This window comes from Pezoporus occidentalis, unplaced genomic scaffold (assembly GCF_034315485.1).
Source record: "Pezoporus occidentalis ecotype Australia unplaced genomic scaffold, CSIRO_AGI_Poc_V1 ctg39, whole genome shotgun sequence".
In the NCBI taxonomy this organism is placed as follows: Eukaryota; Metazoa; Chordata; class Aves; order Psittaciformes; family Psittacidae; genus Pezoporus; species Pezoporus occidentalis.
Window position 1 is genome coordinate 3,396,205 of NW_026915713.1, and position 16,714 is coordinate 3,412,918.

General features: G+C 42.4%; 1 protein-coding gene across 2 annotated transcripts; it reads right to left on the reverse strand.

Annotated features, from left to right (window-relative positions):
• Nucleotides 1-260: 260 nt before the first annotated feature.
• On the reverse strand, nucleotides 261-14,568 carry HSF2 (heat shock transcription factor 2). 2 transcript variants are annotated; one of them, XM_062632405.1, is made up of 13 exons: nucleotides 14,333-14,568; nucleotides 10,906-11,014; nucleotides 10,561-10,688; nucleotides 9,625-9,749; nucleotides 8,495-8,570; nucleotides 7,787-7,848; nucleotides 7,589-7,673; nucleotides 6,521-6,711; nucleotides 4,481-4,750; nucleotides 3,821-3,926; nucleotides 2,242-2,295; nucleotides 1,562-1,646; nucleotides 261-1,201 (listed from the first exon to the last, which is right to left on the reverse strand). In XM_062632405.1, exons 1-13 carry the CDS (start codon nucleotides 14,477-14,479, stop codon nucleotides 912-914), a joined length of 1,728 nt encoding a protein of 575 aa, XP_062488389.1. In that variant the 5' UTR covers nucleotides 14,480-14,568; the 3' UTR covers nucleotides 261-911. The 2 variants fall into 2 exon arrangements, with proteins under 2 accessions (XP_062488389.1, XP_062488390.1); XM_062632406.1 differs by lacking the exon at nucleotides 2,242-2,295.
• Between the last annotated feature and the right edge of the window lie 2,146 nt (nucleotides 14,569-16,714).

Sequence of the window (16,714 nt, forward strand, 5' to 3'; positions counted from 1 at the left end):
GAAGGAAAGCTGTGGCTCTCAGAAAACAAAGGAGAGAACAGCCTTTTGTGTACTACCACACAAAACCAGTTTGCTGCATTAGCCACTTGTGTTGGAGGTATATAAATAAACCTTGGAGGCTGAAGACAATGAAACTATTTTCCAATAAACATGCATGGAGGCAGACCTCACTGCACAGCTACTTGGGCAGGAAGAACAAGGGCTGTTAGATCCATCTGCTACATGGAGTAAGAGACAACTCGTAACAAGTGTCACACTAATTACTTACTTAAGTAACATTTATTTTACCAGCATAGATGGTCCAAGATAAAAGTACTCATGCAGTCAAGGGGCCTGGTGGCTGTGAAGAACTTTTCCCCGGTTTGTGCTATGTGTGAGCACTTCTGCTGAAGTGAAAGTAAGGCAGAACCAAGATTTTGCAAGGTACAGGCACTTTGTTCCCAGTTCAAGCAGGGAAAAAAAAAGCCTACATCAGGTCCTGGTCCCCCCCACCCCCAAAAAGCCGTATGTTTGTTAAAATGTTGTAAAAAATAGAAAAAAAAAACCAAAATACAGAAAGTCAGTGTTCTCTAACCATACACTACTAGTTTACGTCATCGTATGTACGACCAGAAGTATAAGAAATCATAAAGCTTACTATCAACAAGTTTTCAGTTACCCGGATACTTAGCAATATGTGTAATACCAAGTATTTCACAGCAGTACAGCAAGTCTTAACTTGGTATTGCCAACCGTGCCTCACAGCTGTTCTAACCACACAGTTAAACAGTTGCTTGTAGGAAGTAACGTAGGAAAAGTATTTTGGATTCCACGTTACCTGGTTACATAAAACAGTGATTTACAAAAAAACTCATATACCAAACAATATTCTAAATAAATAGTTCATGGCTATATAAAGAGTCCCCGTTGCATCAGTTATCCAAGAAGGGCATGTCTGTGTCCATGGGTGCCGGGGCAAGTTCGCATAGATAGAACAGCGTGGCTTCACTCGCTTCTGCCTCTGTCAATGGCTCCAGCCGCACCAGTTTGCTCTGGGTGGGCTGAGGATCGAGGCTGCTCTCCAGCAGCTCATCCACTTCAAGGGGTTTGTCAACACAGGAAGGAGTTTCCACAGCAGAGCTCCCACTCTCAATGGTGGAGCCTGGGTTCCCATCAAGGAATGCAAGGAGTGGAAATGCTGTGTACTGTATGAGCTGTTTATCTAAGGAGAAAAAAATCCCAAAGCATCATCAGTTCACGTGCCTTTCTGTGTGCAAACAAAACCGAACCCACAGAACTGATCTGAAGAATTAATAAAAACCATTGTGTTAGTTTTAAATGAGTAATTAAAGGATTGCTATGTTCATGCATAACATTATTTGTTCAGATTCTCCTGCAAAACCCCCAGGTTCTCTGCACCTGGTGCTGTGCCAAAAAAAAACCAAACCCAAACATGGTAGGTATTTTGGTTATTTGCCTATCAGCATGCCACAAAAGCAGACAAAGAGCAAATAACTGAGATGGTATTTAGAACAATGCTTGTTCAACCATTAAACTGTTTTAACACAGCACTACAACTGACCTGATTTGGGCTTAGAAACTTGTGTCTCATGTGAAGCCGTAGGACCAGCATTATTCTTGGTAGTTTCTATTTCCTTTGTCTCCATCTGGAAAACAGAGCAAAATTTTAAACACATGCTGAAACCTGTTCCAATGCCACTAGGACACAGCTGACCAGTTCTTACAAAACATTTTTATTCGCGAAGGGATGCAGTGGTATCCGTTACCCATACTCACAGACTGAGAAAATGTGAAATGGAAGCACTGGCTTGCTCAACAAAGAGCCAAGAGTAATGCTCATAAACAAACAGGGCAAGTTCAAAGAGCGAGATCTTCGCTCCGCTGCTTGCTCATTTCTTTTCCCACCAGACAATACAGATGAAAACATTCTGACAAAGCGGGTACTATGTTTGCAAGTACTAAACTCTTACAGAATACAGAAATCAAGAGACTGGTACAACAAATGGGCATTTGACCTCAAGGCCATCAAGTTCTGAAGGATGTTATTTATGGGTGTACGTTTCCCTTTTCTGTTTAAAACCTAACAGGACGAGTTCAGCTGCAGCCTTCCTATTCGCATGGAAGCTTCCAAAGCCAGATCATGAAAAAGGTACTGTTATACCAGTAAAGAAAACGGTAAAGGATGAATGAAGTTTGCATCACTCGCTGCTGTGCACATCGAGCAATGGATTTCAGACTTACTTTGATATTATTGATATGATCTGTGGGATTCATCTGCACGGAGCTTGTGAAAAGCTGAATAAGACAAAACACATCAAGTTTTAGGTATCTCAGTGTTGCTATTAAAAATACATGAACATCATGTTGGCACGTGTGAGAATAATCCCTGTACTTGCCGTTTTCACTCTCCATCAGGATTAAAGTTTATTTAAAGGCAGTTATCACTTTTGTAGAGAAAACCTTGTTTTGGAGCACAATGGTTTGGAATTACATGAACCTCAGTCACAAAGGAAACAACCACATTGTGTCTACTTAGTCTAACATAGTTTGCTGCAGTGTTAAAATACCACTTCCTTCTTATGTTTCTGCCCAGAGAACTCTGCGGATAAGGAAGAACATACCCTGATCAAGTCTTCAAGTGAAACCAAAAGGGAGAGAGTCATCTGTACATGGGAGAGTAGAGCTGCTGTCAAGAGGGATCTCAGCAAAGCAGAAGGGCCATAAGGTTCAAAAGGCAAGCGCACTTAGGACACCATAACCTCATGCACCAAGTCAGGGAACAGAGAGGGAGCAGCCCCTCGGAGAGGGTAGCAGGGAGTCACAGTAGGCAAGATCCCACCATGAGCCAGCAGCATGGCCTTGCTACAGTGAGACACGCTCTGCTACAGGTAAACCACAGCCAGGAGGGCCAAATTACCATTTCCTGCTGCTCAGCATGTGAGGCCACCTGTGGAAGAGTGACCAGGTTTTGGCCTCCCAGTACAAGAGTTTTCAAATTAGAGGGAGTCCAGAGGGCCATGTGACATCCAAGAGGCTGAGGGAGCTTGGCTAATCTTCTCTGAGGAAGGCAGACAAAGGAGAACAACTGCACTCTTCCACTGCCTCCGAAGAGGTGTTATGGAGAAGACAAACTCCGCAGAGGTGGACAAAGGACAAAAGGCAAGAGCTACAAGCTGCAGCAGGGAAAACTGTGACTGACTTAAGGAAATCCTTCACAAAGAACAGTCAAGCACTCGAACAGGCACCCAAGAATCTCCCATCTTCTGAGATTTCAGAATTTGAGACAAGGTCCTGAGGAACATGACCAGCTTTCAAGCTGACCCTGCTCTGATCAAAGGGGCTGGCCTACATGACATGCATAGGTCCCTTCCAACCTAGACCATTCTAATAGACATAAATCTGAAGAGAAACTGAGAACATGCTCCTAAGAAATACTGTGAAATGGCAAACAAACTTGTAAAATAAATGCCAAGAACCTTTTTAACACCAGCTCATTGAGAAGCCCACATATGATGTGCTGGGTTATTTCAAAGCAAAAGTATTTATCTAATTGGTGTCTGAGTTCATGTAGCAAGAAATATAAGCATTAATACATTAAGAAAGCCATTCTTCAATCAAAACGTTAAACATTCACTTGACCAGTAGTGCAGCACGCAAAATTATACCAGTGCCCCAGAAACACGCTCACGAATACTTCTAACTTTCCTTTCTTAGAGGGAAGAAAGGATAATCTGTTGTTTTAATTCCATTTTAAACAGTAACAACCCACACAAATATTTTCTGTAGTGTACCACCAAAATACTTAACCAGTGAAGAGTACCTCAACCAGGAGATCTGGATCTATGCTGAACTGTCGTCCTGATAACATAGCTTGGAAGTCCTCTAAACTGCAGTCGATGCTGTCAAGATAATCCAGAAGTTCAACCCTAGAAGACAAATTATATTTTATTCATATCCCTTAACAAAAGAAGGAGAAATCCGCACTTATGCTTTACACAGATATACTACGTGCATCTAAAATTCTTCACCAGAACTATAATGAACCAAGTCTTTCATTAGAAACAACCTTTGGAAAGAAAAACTTTTAGCCTCTTCAACCCAAGAAAAGCAGACAGGTGCTCCAAAACAGGTATCACAACACCATAACACTATGCCACGACATTACCAGAGACGCGATTCTTGCACCCAGCTAGCCCTAATGAGTCCCACTGCCTCCAAGAGTTACACAGACAAATGCTGACAGTAAACAAATGACATTCACAACATTACACTGTCAGATTATGTACCCTAACTCACTCACTTCACAATGAAAATTAAAGGTCTCGTCTTAAAAGTACGAAGATCTTTATAAGGTGGATAGAATAAAGGTGACCTGTAAACAAAAGTTCTCAACAGGAACTACTACTCAGATGTTCTTACTTCAAGTCAAACAATCATTTCTAATACTTGGAAAAAACCTCAAAAAGACCAGGCTACTCACTTTCCAAGGAGATTTATATTCTGTGAAATGACTCCGTTCTCACTGAGTATGGAATCCATCATTGAGACAGAATCTTCTGCAGTTAATGTTGACTGGTTATTCAGCTGTACAGCACTTGACATGAGTGGGCTTGTGCTATCACCGACAGGGCTGAGTGGATCATTAGCTGGGACAGCAACTGATTCTGTGCTTTTATCCCCTTGAATTACAGGAGCATATTCTTCTTCATTATCATCTTCCACAATTACAATATCAGGAGAATGACTACAGCTGTAATGTGAGACAAATTAATTAAAGCCTTTCATACACTCATTAAACTGGGAGTATTCTACAGGTTTAGTTACTTCCCACTTTAGTCAAACCACTGTAAGGAAATTAACCTTCCTACTACTTTTTAATACAGAACTTGGCAAGATACTCCAAATATCTATTTTCCATTGATATGGGGCTGTAGTGCTCAACACTGTTAATGCAGCTCAGCTAGCAGACACTGGTGTGCTAAACCACAGTAACAACTACTAAAAAGATAGAAGAACACTGGTATTTTTCACATTAGAACAACTATAAGCTTGCATATAAAGTAAGTATGAAGTGGACCTAAACATATTAGGCCACAAACTAGACAGATAACGCATTCAATGCATTTTTCCTTTTGTACAGAATCAACTCTGGAGCATCAGTCAACAGTACTTTCCTTATGTACACCAGGAAGGCAACCTAAAAACTAAGTGTCTCAAGTAATTTGCTTTTATCCATATTCTGGTTTTCTTAACCCTTAAGCAGCTGTTAGTTGTGCTGTCTTCTATACCAGAGCCATATCTTCTTAAAACTTTTCTACTAGGGAATGCATTCCCAGATATCAGCTGAACAAAAACAATCGTACCAGTTCAAGTATAGTTCATATATTCTATGATTCTGTAAGATGGAAATATAGAATCATAGAATAGTTAGGGTTCGAAAGGACCTTAAGATCATCAAGTTCCAACCCCCCTGCCATGGGCAGGGACACCTCACACTAAACCATCTCATCCAAGGCTTTGTCCAACCTGGCCTTGAACACTGCCAGGGATGGAGCATTCACAACCTCCCTGGGCAAACCATTCCAGTGCCTCACCACCCTTACAGCAAAGAACTTCCTCCTTATATCTAAACTAAACTTCCCCTGTTTAAGTTTGAACCCATTACCCCTTGTCCTATCACTACAGTCCCTAATGAAGAGTCCATCCCCAGCATCCTTATAGGCCCCCTTCAGATACTGGAAGGCTGCTGTGAGGTCTCCACGCAGCCTTCTCTTCTCCAGGCTGAACAGCCCCAACTTTCTCAGCCTATCTTCATACGGGAGGTACTTCAATCTGTCCAAATATCTAAGTTTTATTCCTTAAGGCATAAAACAGGTGCTATCAATACCATGCAACTCAGGAACAGAGCTGCAAGCCAATCCCTGGACCAAGATTCAAATGCTCAGAATTGAAAGAGAAATTACTTCTATAGTACTAGGTCTAGTACTATAGTACTAACTACAGACAGGAAGGAACACAGTCACAAAACACTTGGGATTGACTAATTTCACAGCAAGCTTGAACAGGAAATCCCAGTCATCTAGGAATCCTAGAAAAAAAACCCTGAAATTAACTGGCTTAATAAAGTTCAAAGACCACAGCAACATTTGACAAACAGCACATGCTGTAAAACCATGGGAAGTCATTCCTGACTGTATTCATAACCAAAAGTATGAAGACACCACTTACTCTGTCTTTGGAGAAGTACTATATTTAACAACAGAATACAATAATACAGACTGCTTCTCACTAGTTTCTATCCTCTGCATATTAAAACTCCAACAGCCAATTAACTGTTTCGAACAAATCCAGAGGTAAGTAGATCAGAACCTAGTGTGAATTCATAGGTTAACCTTGCATACGTGCAGGAGTGTTGAATAATTCTATTACTTTAAAAAAAAAAATCTAAGACATCTGAATTATTCCATATTCCACAACACTGAAAGCCACTTATCTATATACACTTCTAGAGACATCTTACTTTGAAGAATTAGAAGTGGAATCTTCATTTGCTTCTGGTGCAGTGGGAATATTTTCTTCATCAGCCATGGGATTTTCTTCATCACCCACAGGATTTTCTTCATCTCCCACATCCTCAGTGACATCATAAATAATGATGTCATCTGAAATCTGTTCCCTTTGTTTTAAGCCCTCATTTCTGTTGAGAGGTACCTGAGAATTATTTTAAAGAGTGTCAGGGGATAGAAAGACAAAGAGCTTCAGCATTCTGGCAGTTACCATTGTATCTTACAATGCCTCAATTTTAAATTGTAAAAGCTGTCCTACACCTCAAAGATTATATGCTGTTTGTACAGATCTACATTTAATCAAGAAACCATACAAAAAAAAATGAACAAGATGAAAAATAGCAGCTACAGGAAAACAATGTTTTATAAATACTGCCGCCACAGAAACAAAAATATCCTAGCACTGTCAGCAAAAGCAACAAAAAAAGCTGTGACAACAGGACTACGCAAGAACAAAAAATATTAAAAAGTGGCTGCTGTTTAAATAACACTTTGGTTTAAGCTATTAATTCTAGTTTCATGCTCCAGCCCTCATTTTAAGAATTTCCCCACCAACCATTATTTGGGACAGCAGAAAATAACTTTCAGTGACACGATACATTCAAATGGCACAGGGACTTGACATGATTTTGCTAGGTTGGATGCTGCCTTGCAGAGCAGCACACTGGATCCTTGTCCCTGCATAGGGCTACAGGTGCCTAACTTCCAGAAATACAAATACAACATACATATGTTATTTCTAATAACTCTATTATTAAAAGCAGACTGCTTTCAGAAGGATCACATCAAGCTGCATTTAACACACAGGTAACTGGCTTATACATGCTTATACTGAAAAGTGAATGGTGACTTTCAACACACTTGGCTTCTGAAGGAAACACAACACAGTGTACCACTTGGAGAAGTTGACAGCTCTCAGTACACAGCTATGTTTTATTCCCCATAAAACAAGCTGCTTGATCAGTCTGCCCCTCCACTAGTTCCTTCATCTTAACAAACAATATGCATAAAAGAATACTTACATGATGGTTACTGTCAGCTGGTTCTTTCACGATTTGTTGAAACACACTCGACTTTGTAGGTCCATTAGTGTTCAGAAGTAGAGGCCTAAATCAGAAAGAGTATAGGAAGAAAGTCACCTCAAAACTAAGTCCTTGGTTTCAGTCCACAAAACGTGTCAGTGTATGGACTGGACAGCAAGTTTTTAAGACCATATTTACCTCTTGCGTTTCAGGCTCACTAGTTGGTTATTCTGCACCAAGGTAACAATAAATTGTACAATCTGTAAGATACAAACCACTACTGTTAGTCACTCTACACTGTATTTGCTTCTCTCAGATTATCAAGATCAGCTGCCTTTCCTTTTGAAATGTTAGACTTTCTTCCCTTATGTTTTCAATTTAAGGATTAAATGTACGTATCTGGCTTGAACAAACCGGAAATAGTAATCAGTAAGAGTCTCTCCTACGAGGCTGCTTTCAGTGGTTATATATTTCTGATACGTAAAAAAAAAAAAAAGTATGGAACTCTTTGCATTTACATCAGTTTTGGCAGATTATAAATCTGTTCCATTAAGGTAAGCCAATATACTATCAGTGGGTTCCACTCAATGATCATCCAACACAGAACATTAGTCATTCGACTTCTGAAGTAACAAAGTGGATGGACCATTTTAAGGGTACCTTAATGAATGATGTACAACACTCCTGAACTTCTGAAAATGTTTACAAGAGTTTGGCCTTATTTTCTCCTTATGCATGTTTGTTTCACAAAGATTTGTTCACCACCCTGATGTTTTTTTCTATTAAAAAGACATTTCACATGCTACAAAAAAAGTGAGGGAGAAGCAAGGTAACATGTGGCACAGTATTCCTATCTCAGAAGCACTAACGCACACATTCACATATAATGCCTCAATGGAACCTTACCTTCCGAATAACTTGCTGCTGTTGCAAGTGTTTTGCTCGCAGTTCTGCTACTTCCCTCCACAGGGATTCATTCTCTCTGTTTGTAAACAATGGTTTAAAAGTTTTAGAATATCTACATTAATAATTTTTGTTAAGATTAGCTGGCTTCATTAAAGCTCTTTGAAATGTCTTTTTAGATTGCATGTAGGGAAAAAAAAAAAACAAGTCACACAGTAAGCAACCTTAGCAAATGATTACAAAATGGAGACCCAAACAATAAATAGCCTGCAGAGAATTTCCAACCCCTTAAAAATAACAATTAATTCCCTAATTTGCAATTCTTATTACACATACAGTCAGCATTTGTTTTTTCTTGTAACAAGGTTAACTTTTCTTCTTGATTCTAGTGATTAAATAATAACAATAAAAAAAACAAGCATAAAACTGGTTCCTACCAGCAGCAAGGGTCCAAAGAGCACAAGAATGCAGTTTCCTCTCACCACTAAACAACAATAGCTCTTCATCTATACTGCTTGTTCTTCAAATTTTTCATCAAACCTGCTTGTCCTCCCTCAGATACCTCTTGCTAGATGGCAAGCTACCTATGAGCAACTGTACATCCCCCTTGAAAGCATCTTTACAGAACAAGCTCTCAAGTCATGCATGCACCTGTAGGTTATCCTATGCTGCCTCTATTATCAGTGGGGGAATGAAGACAACAACAAAAAGTAATGAGCAAAAACATTAACTGTAATAAGAAAGTATCATAAGCAATTTGCACAAACCAAACTCTGCCTCAAACTAAACATAACTACTTCAAACCTGAAGACATAAACCAGCATACTTCATGCTAAGAGCCAAGCTGAATATTCAGCCGCAGTACCATTATGGAACTATTAAAGGTGTTATTTCATTGCCCACTAGTATACAGTTTTCCAAACACCAGCACTGCCTATTACTTTTAGCCATATCAGAATATTAATTTTTTAATGCAATGCTTTTATTGAAATTTATTTTTATAAAGCAGTATTTAAAGTTAGGAAATAAAAAAAAAATAAAAATCAAGAGACACCTAAAAATTAGGTCTTTGGCTGGTATCTATTATCATAATTACTCAAATTTAAGGATTGGTTGCTGGTGGAGCAAATTACCTCTTCAACGCAGACAACTGAGATTCAATGGTCTCTTGTTTAATCTGCACCTTTTGAGCATTACTTATTATTTTGGAGAGATCTTCCTGACGTATCTTGTTTTCTTCAGGTCTCGAAGAAGAAACCTTTAAAAGATTGGAATCCAGAAACAATGCTTTCCTTGACTTATTGTTAACTATTTTCTTTTGGTGATGAAGTATATTTTCCTTTAGTGTTGACAAACTATGCATTTAAGTCAATAATATACCAAGCATCAAATAAGAAAAAAAAACAGAAACACACAGAAATTTCTTTTTACAGTTGCCACCACATTAGCTGCCACCACAACACATTTAGTTGTTACAAACATTTGTGCACATTCAGATTTGCCAGGCATTCTCCTAAGCGATCTACTTTATCCCAAGTCTTTCACAATAATCCAACGTTAACAAGTACACCCCTCACCACAGTTTAAATGCTGCATTTCTATTCATTATCTCTACCTGACTCACAGTAATGGCAGAACACATTTCAGAATCACATCTGGCAGCATAACAAACATTTATAAGTTTGCCCGCTGTCCAATTTGGTGCGAAGTTTAATGCTTACTGTAGCTTTGGGCTTAAACAAGCTACGTAAGCAAGCAGACTGTTATATTACTGATGGTAAAGTCAAAGCATGCTCTGCACGCCTTCTAATACCCATTTGTAAAACGCTGTACTTGCAGAACTAGCTTATTTTTGCCACCTGTGAAACTTCCTATAATGACAGCAAAGGTTAAAGGAAGCCAGTCAAGTCACCCAAAATATCTTTAAATAAGTCAATATATATATATGAGCGGTGCAGACTGCTTCCTCAACTCCAAACTTATTTGCACTCACAATCCTGCTATTAAAGCTGACATTAACTTTGCTATTCATTCAATACTTACGAGCTTTCCACTGAATTTTCACTAACCTTCCTTTTAATGTGTTCCAACAAGTCCTCCCGGCCCTGCTTAAAATATGGGTGCTGAAACTCTACTGGACCATCTCGCTCCAGTTTGACAATACCAGAATCAACATGAACAACTTTACGGAAGCCATCTTTAAAGAAAAAAAGAAGAAAAAACCCCAAATAACTCTCAAAGTCCACATTAAGAAATTCAAACTACAGTGTTCCAACTATCCTGTTACCAGTTTTGAGGTTAAGACAGTAACCTAATTGCAGAGAACCCAGGGCCACTGCTCAAAGGGTACGGTCTGTAACTGAGCATGCACAGGATCTAGAACTATGGTAGAAAGCAAAAAGCCAAGAACTTACACATATTTAATTGTCTGACAAAGCTTGCCATGTTGTTGTGCTTGAAGTACTTGGGAAGAATCTCTTTCGCAAATCTCTGTTCATCCAATACCAAGAAACTCTGGCCATTCTAAAATGAGAGAGACACATTAAGATATTTAAAGACCACTGGAGAAAACATGCTGGGCTTTCAGAATTAATCATCAGATAGGAACGTTTCCTTTGTGCATGCAGTAGGTAACTGATCTGCTTGCCTACTATTTTCCACAACAAAAAGCGTACAAAGCCTGCAGCTGGGAAGTATTATCAATTTACAATCCCTATCTATACATGAAAGGGAACATCTCTATTGTTACTCATGGCTTCCTCAAGAAATTACTTGTTTACCAACAATTACCATAATTTCACTAGAGGACAATACTATACATTTTGCACATAGCTTCAAAGACTTGGGAAGTAATCTAACAAAGAGACTGTGCAAGGAAAAACACTAGCAACCAGCTAAGGTCTCCTCTGCTTCCTGGTATAAAAGCATGATTAGTTCAAAATGAGTTGTAGACTGGATGGAGCTGTCAAAGACCTGAGAGTGTCTGCTGGGTTTTGGAGTCACCAAAAAGGTAACCACCCAAGGCTGCATCCCCCTTCTCCTGGGATGCCAATTGTGAGGGAGAACTGATCTTTTATTTCATCCACAGGCCTAGACTAAAATAGAAGCCTCAGCTCTTTGTTCTTCAATGACTGTGCTCCATTAACCAAAGGACAACTATATGGCAGAATCCAAACCAGCCACTTCAAAATTGTTTCGGTTCTGCCTGTACCTCCACAGTACCCTCATCCTGTATTTAATGAGAAATCTACCATCTTTGACAGATACCAGCACTGATGTTGCATCTTCTTAGAAGCCCTTTCTAGTTAAACAAGTCACATTTGTTTCTTACTCCCAAACAACAGCAGTTCTATGATCCCAAGCTTAAAGAACCAACCAGGAGACCATGTGATGATCCTTGCCCAGGAGTTTGTTTCTGACAGACCAACAACAATCATTAGCAACAGGATTTATAAATGGCTTACCACTGCATGAGTTAGGAGCTCAAGACTGAGAAGAGGGTATGAAGACAAAAACTTCCCAGTAAAGCCTGCCTACCTATCTCCTGCTGAGCATGTCAATGGAAGGGAAAAAAGGGAAGCAAAGAAAATTGCAGGAACAGGCCATTTTAGCCTATGCATTACTGAAAACCACCATCTGAAGATACTCAAACAAGTGTACTACAGTGACCTGCAGTACCTCACTTCACTGTCACTTTGACATTGTTCAGACCTACTGCACAAGAATCTGGGAAACACATCTACTAGTTCTTGTTGGCCCGGCAGCTGTTTACAGCAAAGCTGTACAGACATTAAAGCCTGACTTTAACTCACTGAAGCATTACTACAGAGCTAAATACAGTTTTCAACTGCTAGTGTTACTGACTGAAGCATTCAGCAACCTTCCAAACACTTTGTTTGGTACTCCTCATATGTGTTTCCATGGACAACACGTACCATAGTTTCATGGAGATAGGTTTGCAGGGTGACAGAATTCAGCTGTTTGGCTGCAGATGGCATTTATCCATATAGAGTAAACTTATGGATTGCCATAGGTGGAAAATGAAATATTACAGTAGCTGTACTCTTCCTTTCCTGTTAAACTGGTACACTTTCTGTACCCATAATATTGACGCAGCTCATTTTCAAAAGTTGTCACTTGTGCAGCAAGTGATCCCAATACCTTCCCCACACACAAACTACTGCATGCCAATAACATCAACTGTGATTAGTCTATCTTCCTCCCACAAACAGCCTTGCAGAACCCCAATTAGTCTTTATTTCTAATTAGAAAATACTACAAGGATACCAAATAGCTGTGGTCTGCTTCCTTGAGATAAGGATAAGCAATTAATTTGGAAAGTCTCCACTGAAAGTGCAAGTGGCAAAACCAGTACTTCTTAAATTAGACAACATCTCAATCGTCATGTAGCCTTTAGCATTTCTCGCCCAGGAAAAAAACAAACAAACAAACAAAGAGAAAATGTACCGAGTCTACCTGTTTCCTTCTTCAGGAAGTTCTGGCTGAAGTTACTGGTAATGCATTACCAGTAAAATGTTTAAGAAAAGCATTTTATCGTTGCTTAAGCATTTAAAATAAGCTCAGACAACAGCTGCCATCTCAACACCACTTGAAGCTGCTGATGCAGTTGGAGGACAGGATTGTTTTCAGTATTTTAATAATTATTTTATTACTTATTATTTAATAATTATTTTTAAAACACCAAAAATATAGAAAAATTAAATAAATAACCTCCTGCTTGGCATTCATCAGAAGAGTTAATGATGCTTACTATAGCAAATCTGCCAAGTGGTTACTTCCTGCCTTGCAATGTTTTAAGACGCTTGTAACTCTTGTGCTCGGATGCTTATTTATTATTTCTACATCCGAACATACGGGATTCAAGACGAGAGGGCATCCATCTCAGGTCTTCCATTTGGACATCCATCGCCACAGGCACCACGCACGCCTAACCTGCAGGCAGCAGGACGGGTGCAACAGGCAGAGCGACACTCGCCCCGCACCCTGCCCATCTCCAGCAGCGGCCGTGATGGGCGGGGGGTGGTGGTGAGGCGCCCGCCGCAGCAGGTGGGCAGAAGACCGGCAGCCGTGGCCCCACGTGGCCAACAATGGGGGCGGGCCGCTCCCCGCAGTGAGCGGGAGGTCTCGGGTGCCACGCGGGGGAACCATTGCCGCCCGCCTCGCGCGCAAGATGGACTGGCACCCCCAGCATCACCGGCCCCCTCCACCCCGGGCAGGACGCCGTTACGTAGCGCCCCTCCCCCCCCCCCCGCTTCACCCCGAACTCGCCAACCCGCCCTGGAAACCCCACCGCGGCCCTGTGCTTGCCGTACCACGGCTCAACAACAACTGCTTGTCGGCGCTCCGCACGCAAAGCCCAATCGCTCTCGGATCCCTATCCTCATGCCCCAGTCCCTCAAGCTCAGAGGCAGCGGCCTCCCGGCGAAGCCGGCCTGCTCAGTCTGGACCGGCGCCCATACTCCCCACTTACCCCCAGCTACAAGACAGGGTTTGAGGCAAACAGCCCTCTGACTGCCCCTCCCGGGCTAGGAAACCCGCGACGGCCCAGAGCGGCCGGGGAAGGTGGGGCCGCTCCCCCAGACCGGCTGAGGGGACCCCAGCCAAACCAAGCGCGCGTACCCGGTTCTTCCGCCCGCCCCACGCCCGCCGAGGCCCGGGCCCCTCGGAAGGCCCTCCTGCCCCCCCCGTCCCAAGCAGGCCCCAAGTGCCTGCCGCCGGAGAAAGGCGGGAAGGAACGACATACACACACACGGGCTGACGGGCTGACGGACCGACGGACACCACCACCCCCCCCCAGCGCACACGGGCGAGGCGCCGCACCTGGCTCCAGGTGATGAGCTGGTTGCTGGGGGCCTCGCCCACCAGCGCCCACAGCTTGCTGAGGAAAGCCGGGACCCCCCCGCCAGAGGCGGGCAGCGGCTGCGCCTGGGGGGGCTGCGGCTGAGGGCTCTGCTGCTGCTGTTTCATTGTCGCTCGGGATCCTCCGCCGTCTGGCTGGGGGAGGGGCGCGGCGGGAGGAGAGGACGGAACCAGTCGGGCGGGCTCCGCATGCGCACCGCGCCCACCTGCACGCACGCCTGCGCACCGCCCCGCCGCCTCCCCGCCCCTATCCCCCCTGCGCGTTACATAACGGCCCCACGTGCGCCGCCCTCACGTTTCACAACAGCTCGGACCCGGCGCGTGGACAGGGAGGGGGTCCCGCCCATGCAAACGTGAGGAGGTCAGGGGCCAATAGGAGCGCGGCTCTGCTCGGGGGCGGAGCCGGGGGGGCCTCGTGTTCCCGCCAGGGCACCATGCCTAAGGCGGGGAGCACGCTAAAGGCTTATGGCAGAAGGAGGTGCGGGGCCCAGCGGGGGTATTCTCCTCCTCCTCAGCCTTCATGGAAGGGCTTGCCTCTGTCCGCACGGAGGTACGCAGGGCAGAGTGGGCAACCGTGCCTGGCACCTCAGCGTGAAACCCACGGTACGCAGCAGGGTGCAGCAGCTCTAGCACATACCCTATACATATAATCTGTCCTTAGACTACGTGTAAGCATATGCACAACAGAGACATTCAAGCTAATGCTAGAAGGGAGGTAGGTCCTAAGGAAACTAACGTCTCTCCAACGCAAGCTGTGCTTTGACTTCAGACGTATGGGCTACAGGGACTCTGGAAAGAGACTGATTTAAATCAAAGCTTCGCTCTAGGACAACAATCTTATAAACAGTAAAATGCAGTAAAATTATTTTCCTTCCTAACAACTATTTTTTAAAACTTAATCACAAACTTAATTATTTGCAATTAAGAAATGTTCTGGGAATGAAACCAGTATCTTCTTAAAAAGTCCTCATCAGTTGTCAGTGTTGCTGATACTCCTTTGCTGAGAGTTCTCAGAAAGTCTCAAAAGAATCAAGGTCAGCTTGATCGGCTTCATCTACAGTGACAATAAAGCACAGTGGCGCAGGAGAAAAATCAGAACCTTTTAAGTGTGGTAACCCTGCAGGAAAATGAATTTAAATACTTCCATTTCATGCCATCACACCACTTTTTTCACATTACTTGTAAGAAATGAAAGTTCGTTTGTCATGATGTTCAGACTAAAACTAAGACTCAATTATTTACTTGGTGGAAATGACAGAAGCACAATAAATAACATGTTACAGAAACTGCTGGAGGAGAGGGTGAAACAAGTCAGTTTGCCGAGGTGAAAGCCATCCAGCTGGCCCTGGACATTGCTGAACGAGAAAAGTAGCCAGTACTTTATCTCTATACTGACTCATGGATGGTGGCAAATGCCCTGTGGGGGTGGTTGAAGCAATGGAAGCAGAGCAACTGGCAACGCTGCTGTGCTGTGGAAAGATATTGCTGCCCAGGTGCAGAACCTGGTGGTGAAGGTACATCATGTAGATGCCCATGTACCCAAGAGTCGGGCCACTGAGGAGCAGCAGAACAACCAACAAGTGGATAAAGCGGCTAAGATTAAAGTGGCTCAGATGGACTTAAATTGGCAACATAAGGGTGAATTATTTTTGGCCCCGTGGGCCCATGACATTTCAGGCCATCAGGGCAGAGATGCAACATATAGTTGGGCCCGTGATCGAGGGGTGGGCTTAACAATGGACACTATAGCCCAGGTTATTCATGAGTGTGAAACACGTGCTGTGATTAAGCAAGCCAAACGGTTAAAGCTTCTTTGGTATGGAGGACGATGGCTGAAGTATAAATATGGGGAGGCCTGGCAGATTGACTATATCACACTGCCACCAACCCACCAGTACATCAGCCTGTTACACAAACAAACTCATTGACTTGACGTTCATTAGATCATTCCTGAGAGCCTAAGTAACAGTTTGTAAGTTTATGGCTTAGCTTTTCAGGGTCAGCATTTGGAATGATAAAACTTCAAAGAATGCCTTTTAGATTTAAGCACAAGTTTACAGTAATTGTCCAAGTCATTTTTCATCCTGACATGCATGCAGCAAGCTTCTACCAGGTTCCATTTATCTAGTTAGAAATGCTAGCTAAACAGAGAAAACATGCTTGTGATTTAATCTAGGCACAGTATTGCTCTCCATCTTTTTTGTTCATAACATACATTTAAAAATAGAAGCTGATTTGTATAATTGTTGGACATTTCAAATTGCATTTGTAATATCAGATTATTTTAAGAGGTAAAATTCTGTATTGATATCTTTTGCTAAGACAGAAGTGGAAGTATGCAGT

What these genes read in the sequence shown, in the direction of transcription:
- HSF2 (XM_062632405.1), bottom strand. Translation starts at nt 14,479, where the DNA reads ATGAAACAGCAGCAGCAGAGCCCTCAGCCGCAGCCCCCCCAGGCGCAG. An exon ending in AGCAGCAAGTTATTCGGAAG is followed by an intron (nt 7,849 to 8,494) that starts GTAAGGTTCCAT and finishes TGTATCTTACAG; the next exon opens with ATTGTACAATTTATTGTTAC. An exon ending in GTGAGCCTGAAACGCAAGAG is followed by an intron (nt 7,674 to 7,786) that starts GTAAATATGGTC and finishes TTTCTGATTTAG; the next exon opens with GCCTCTACTTCTGAACACTA.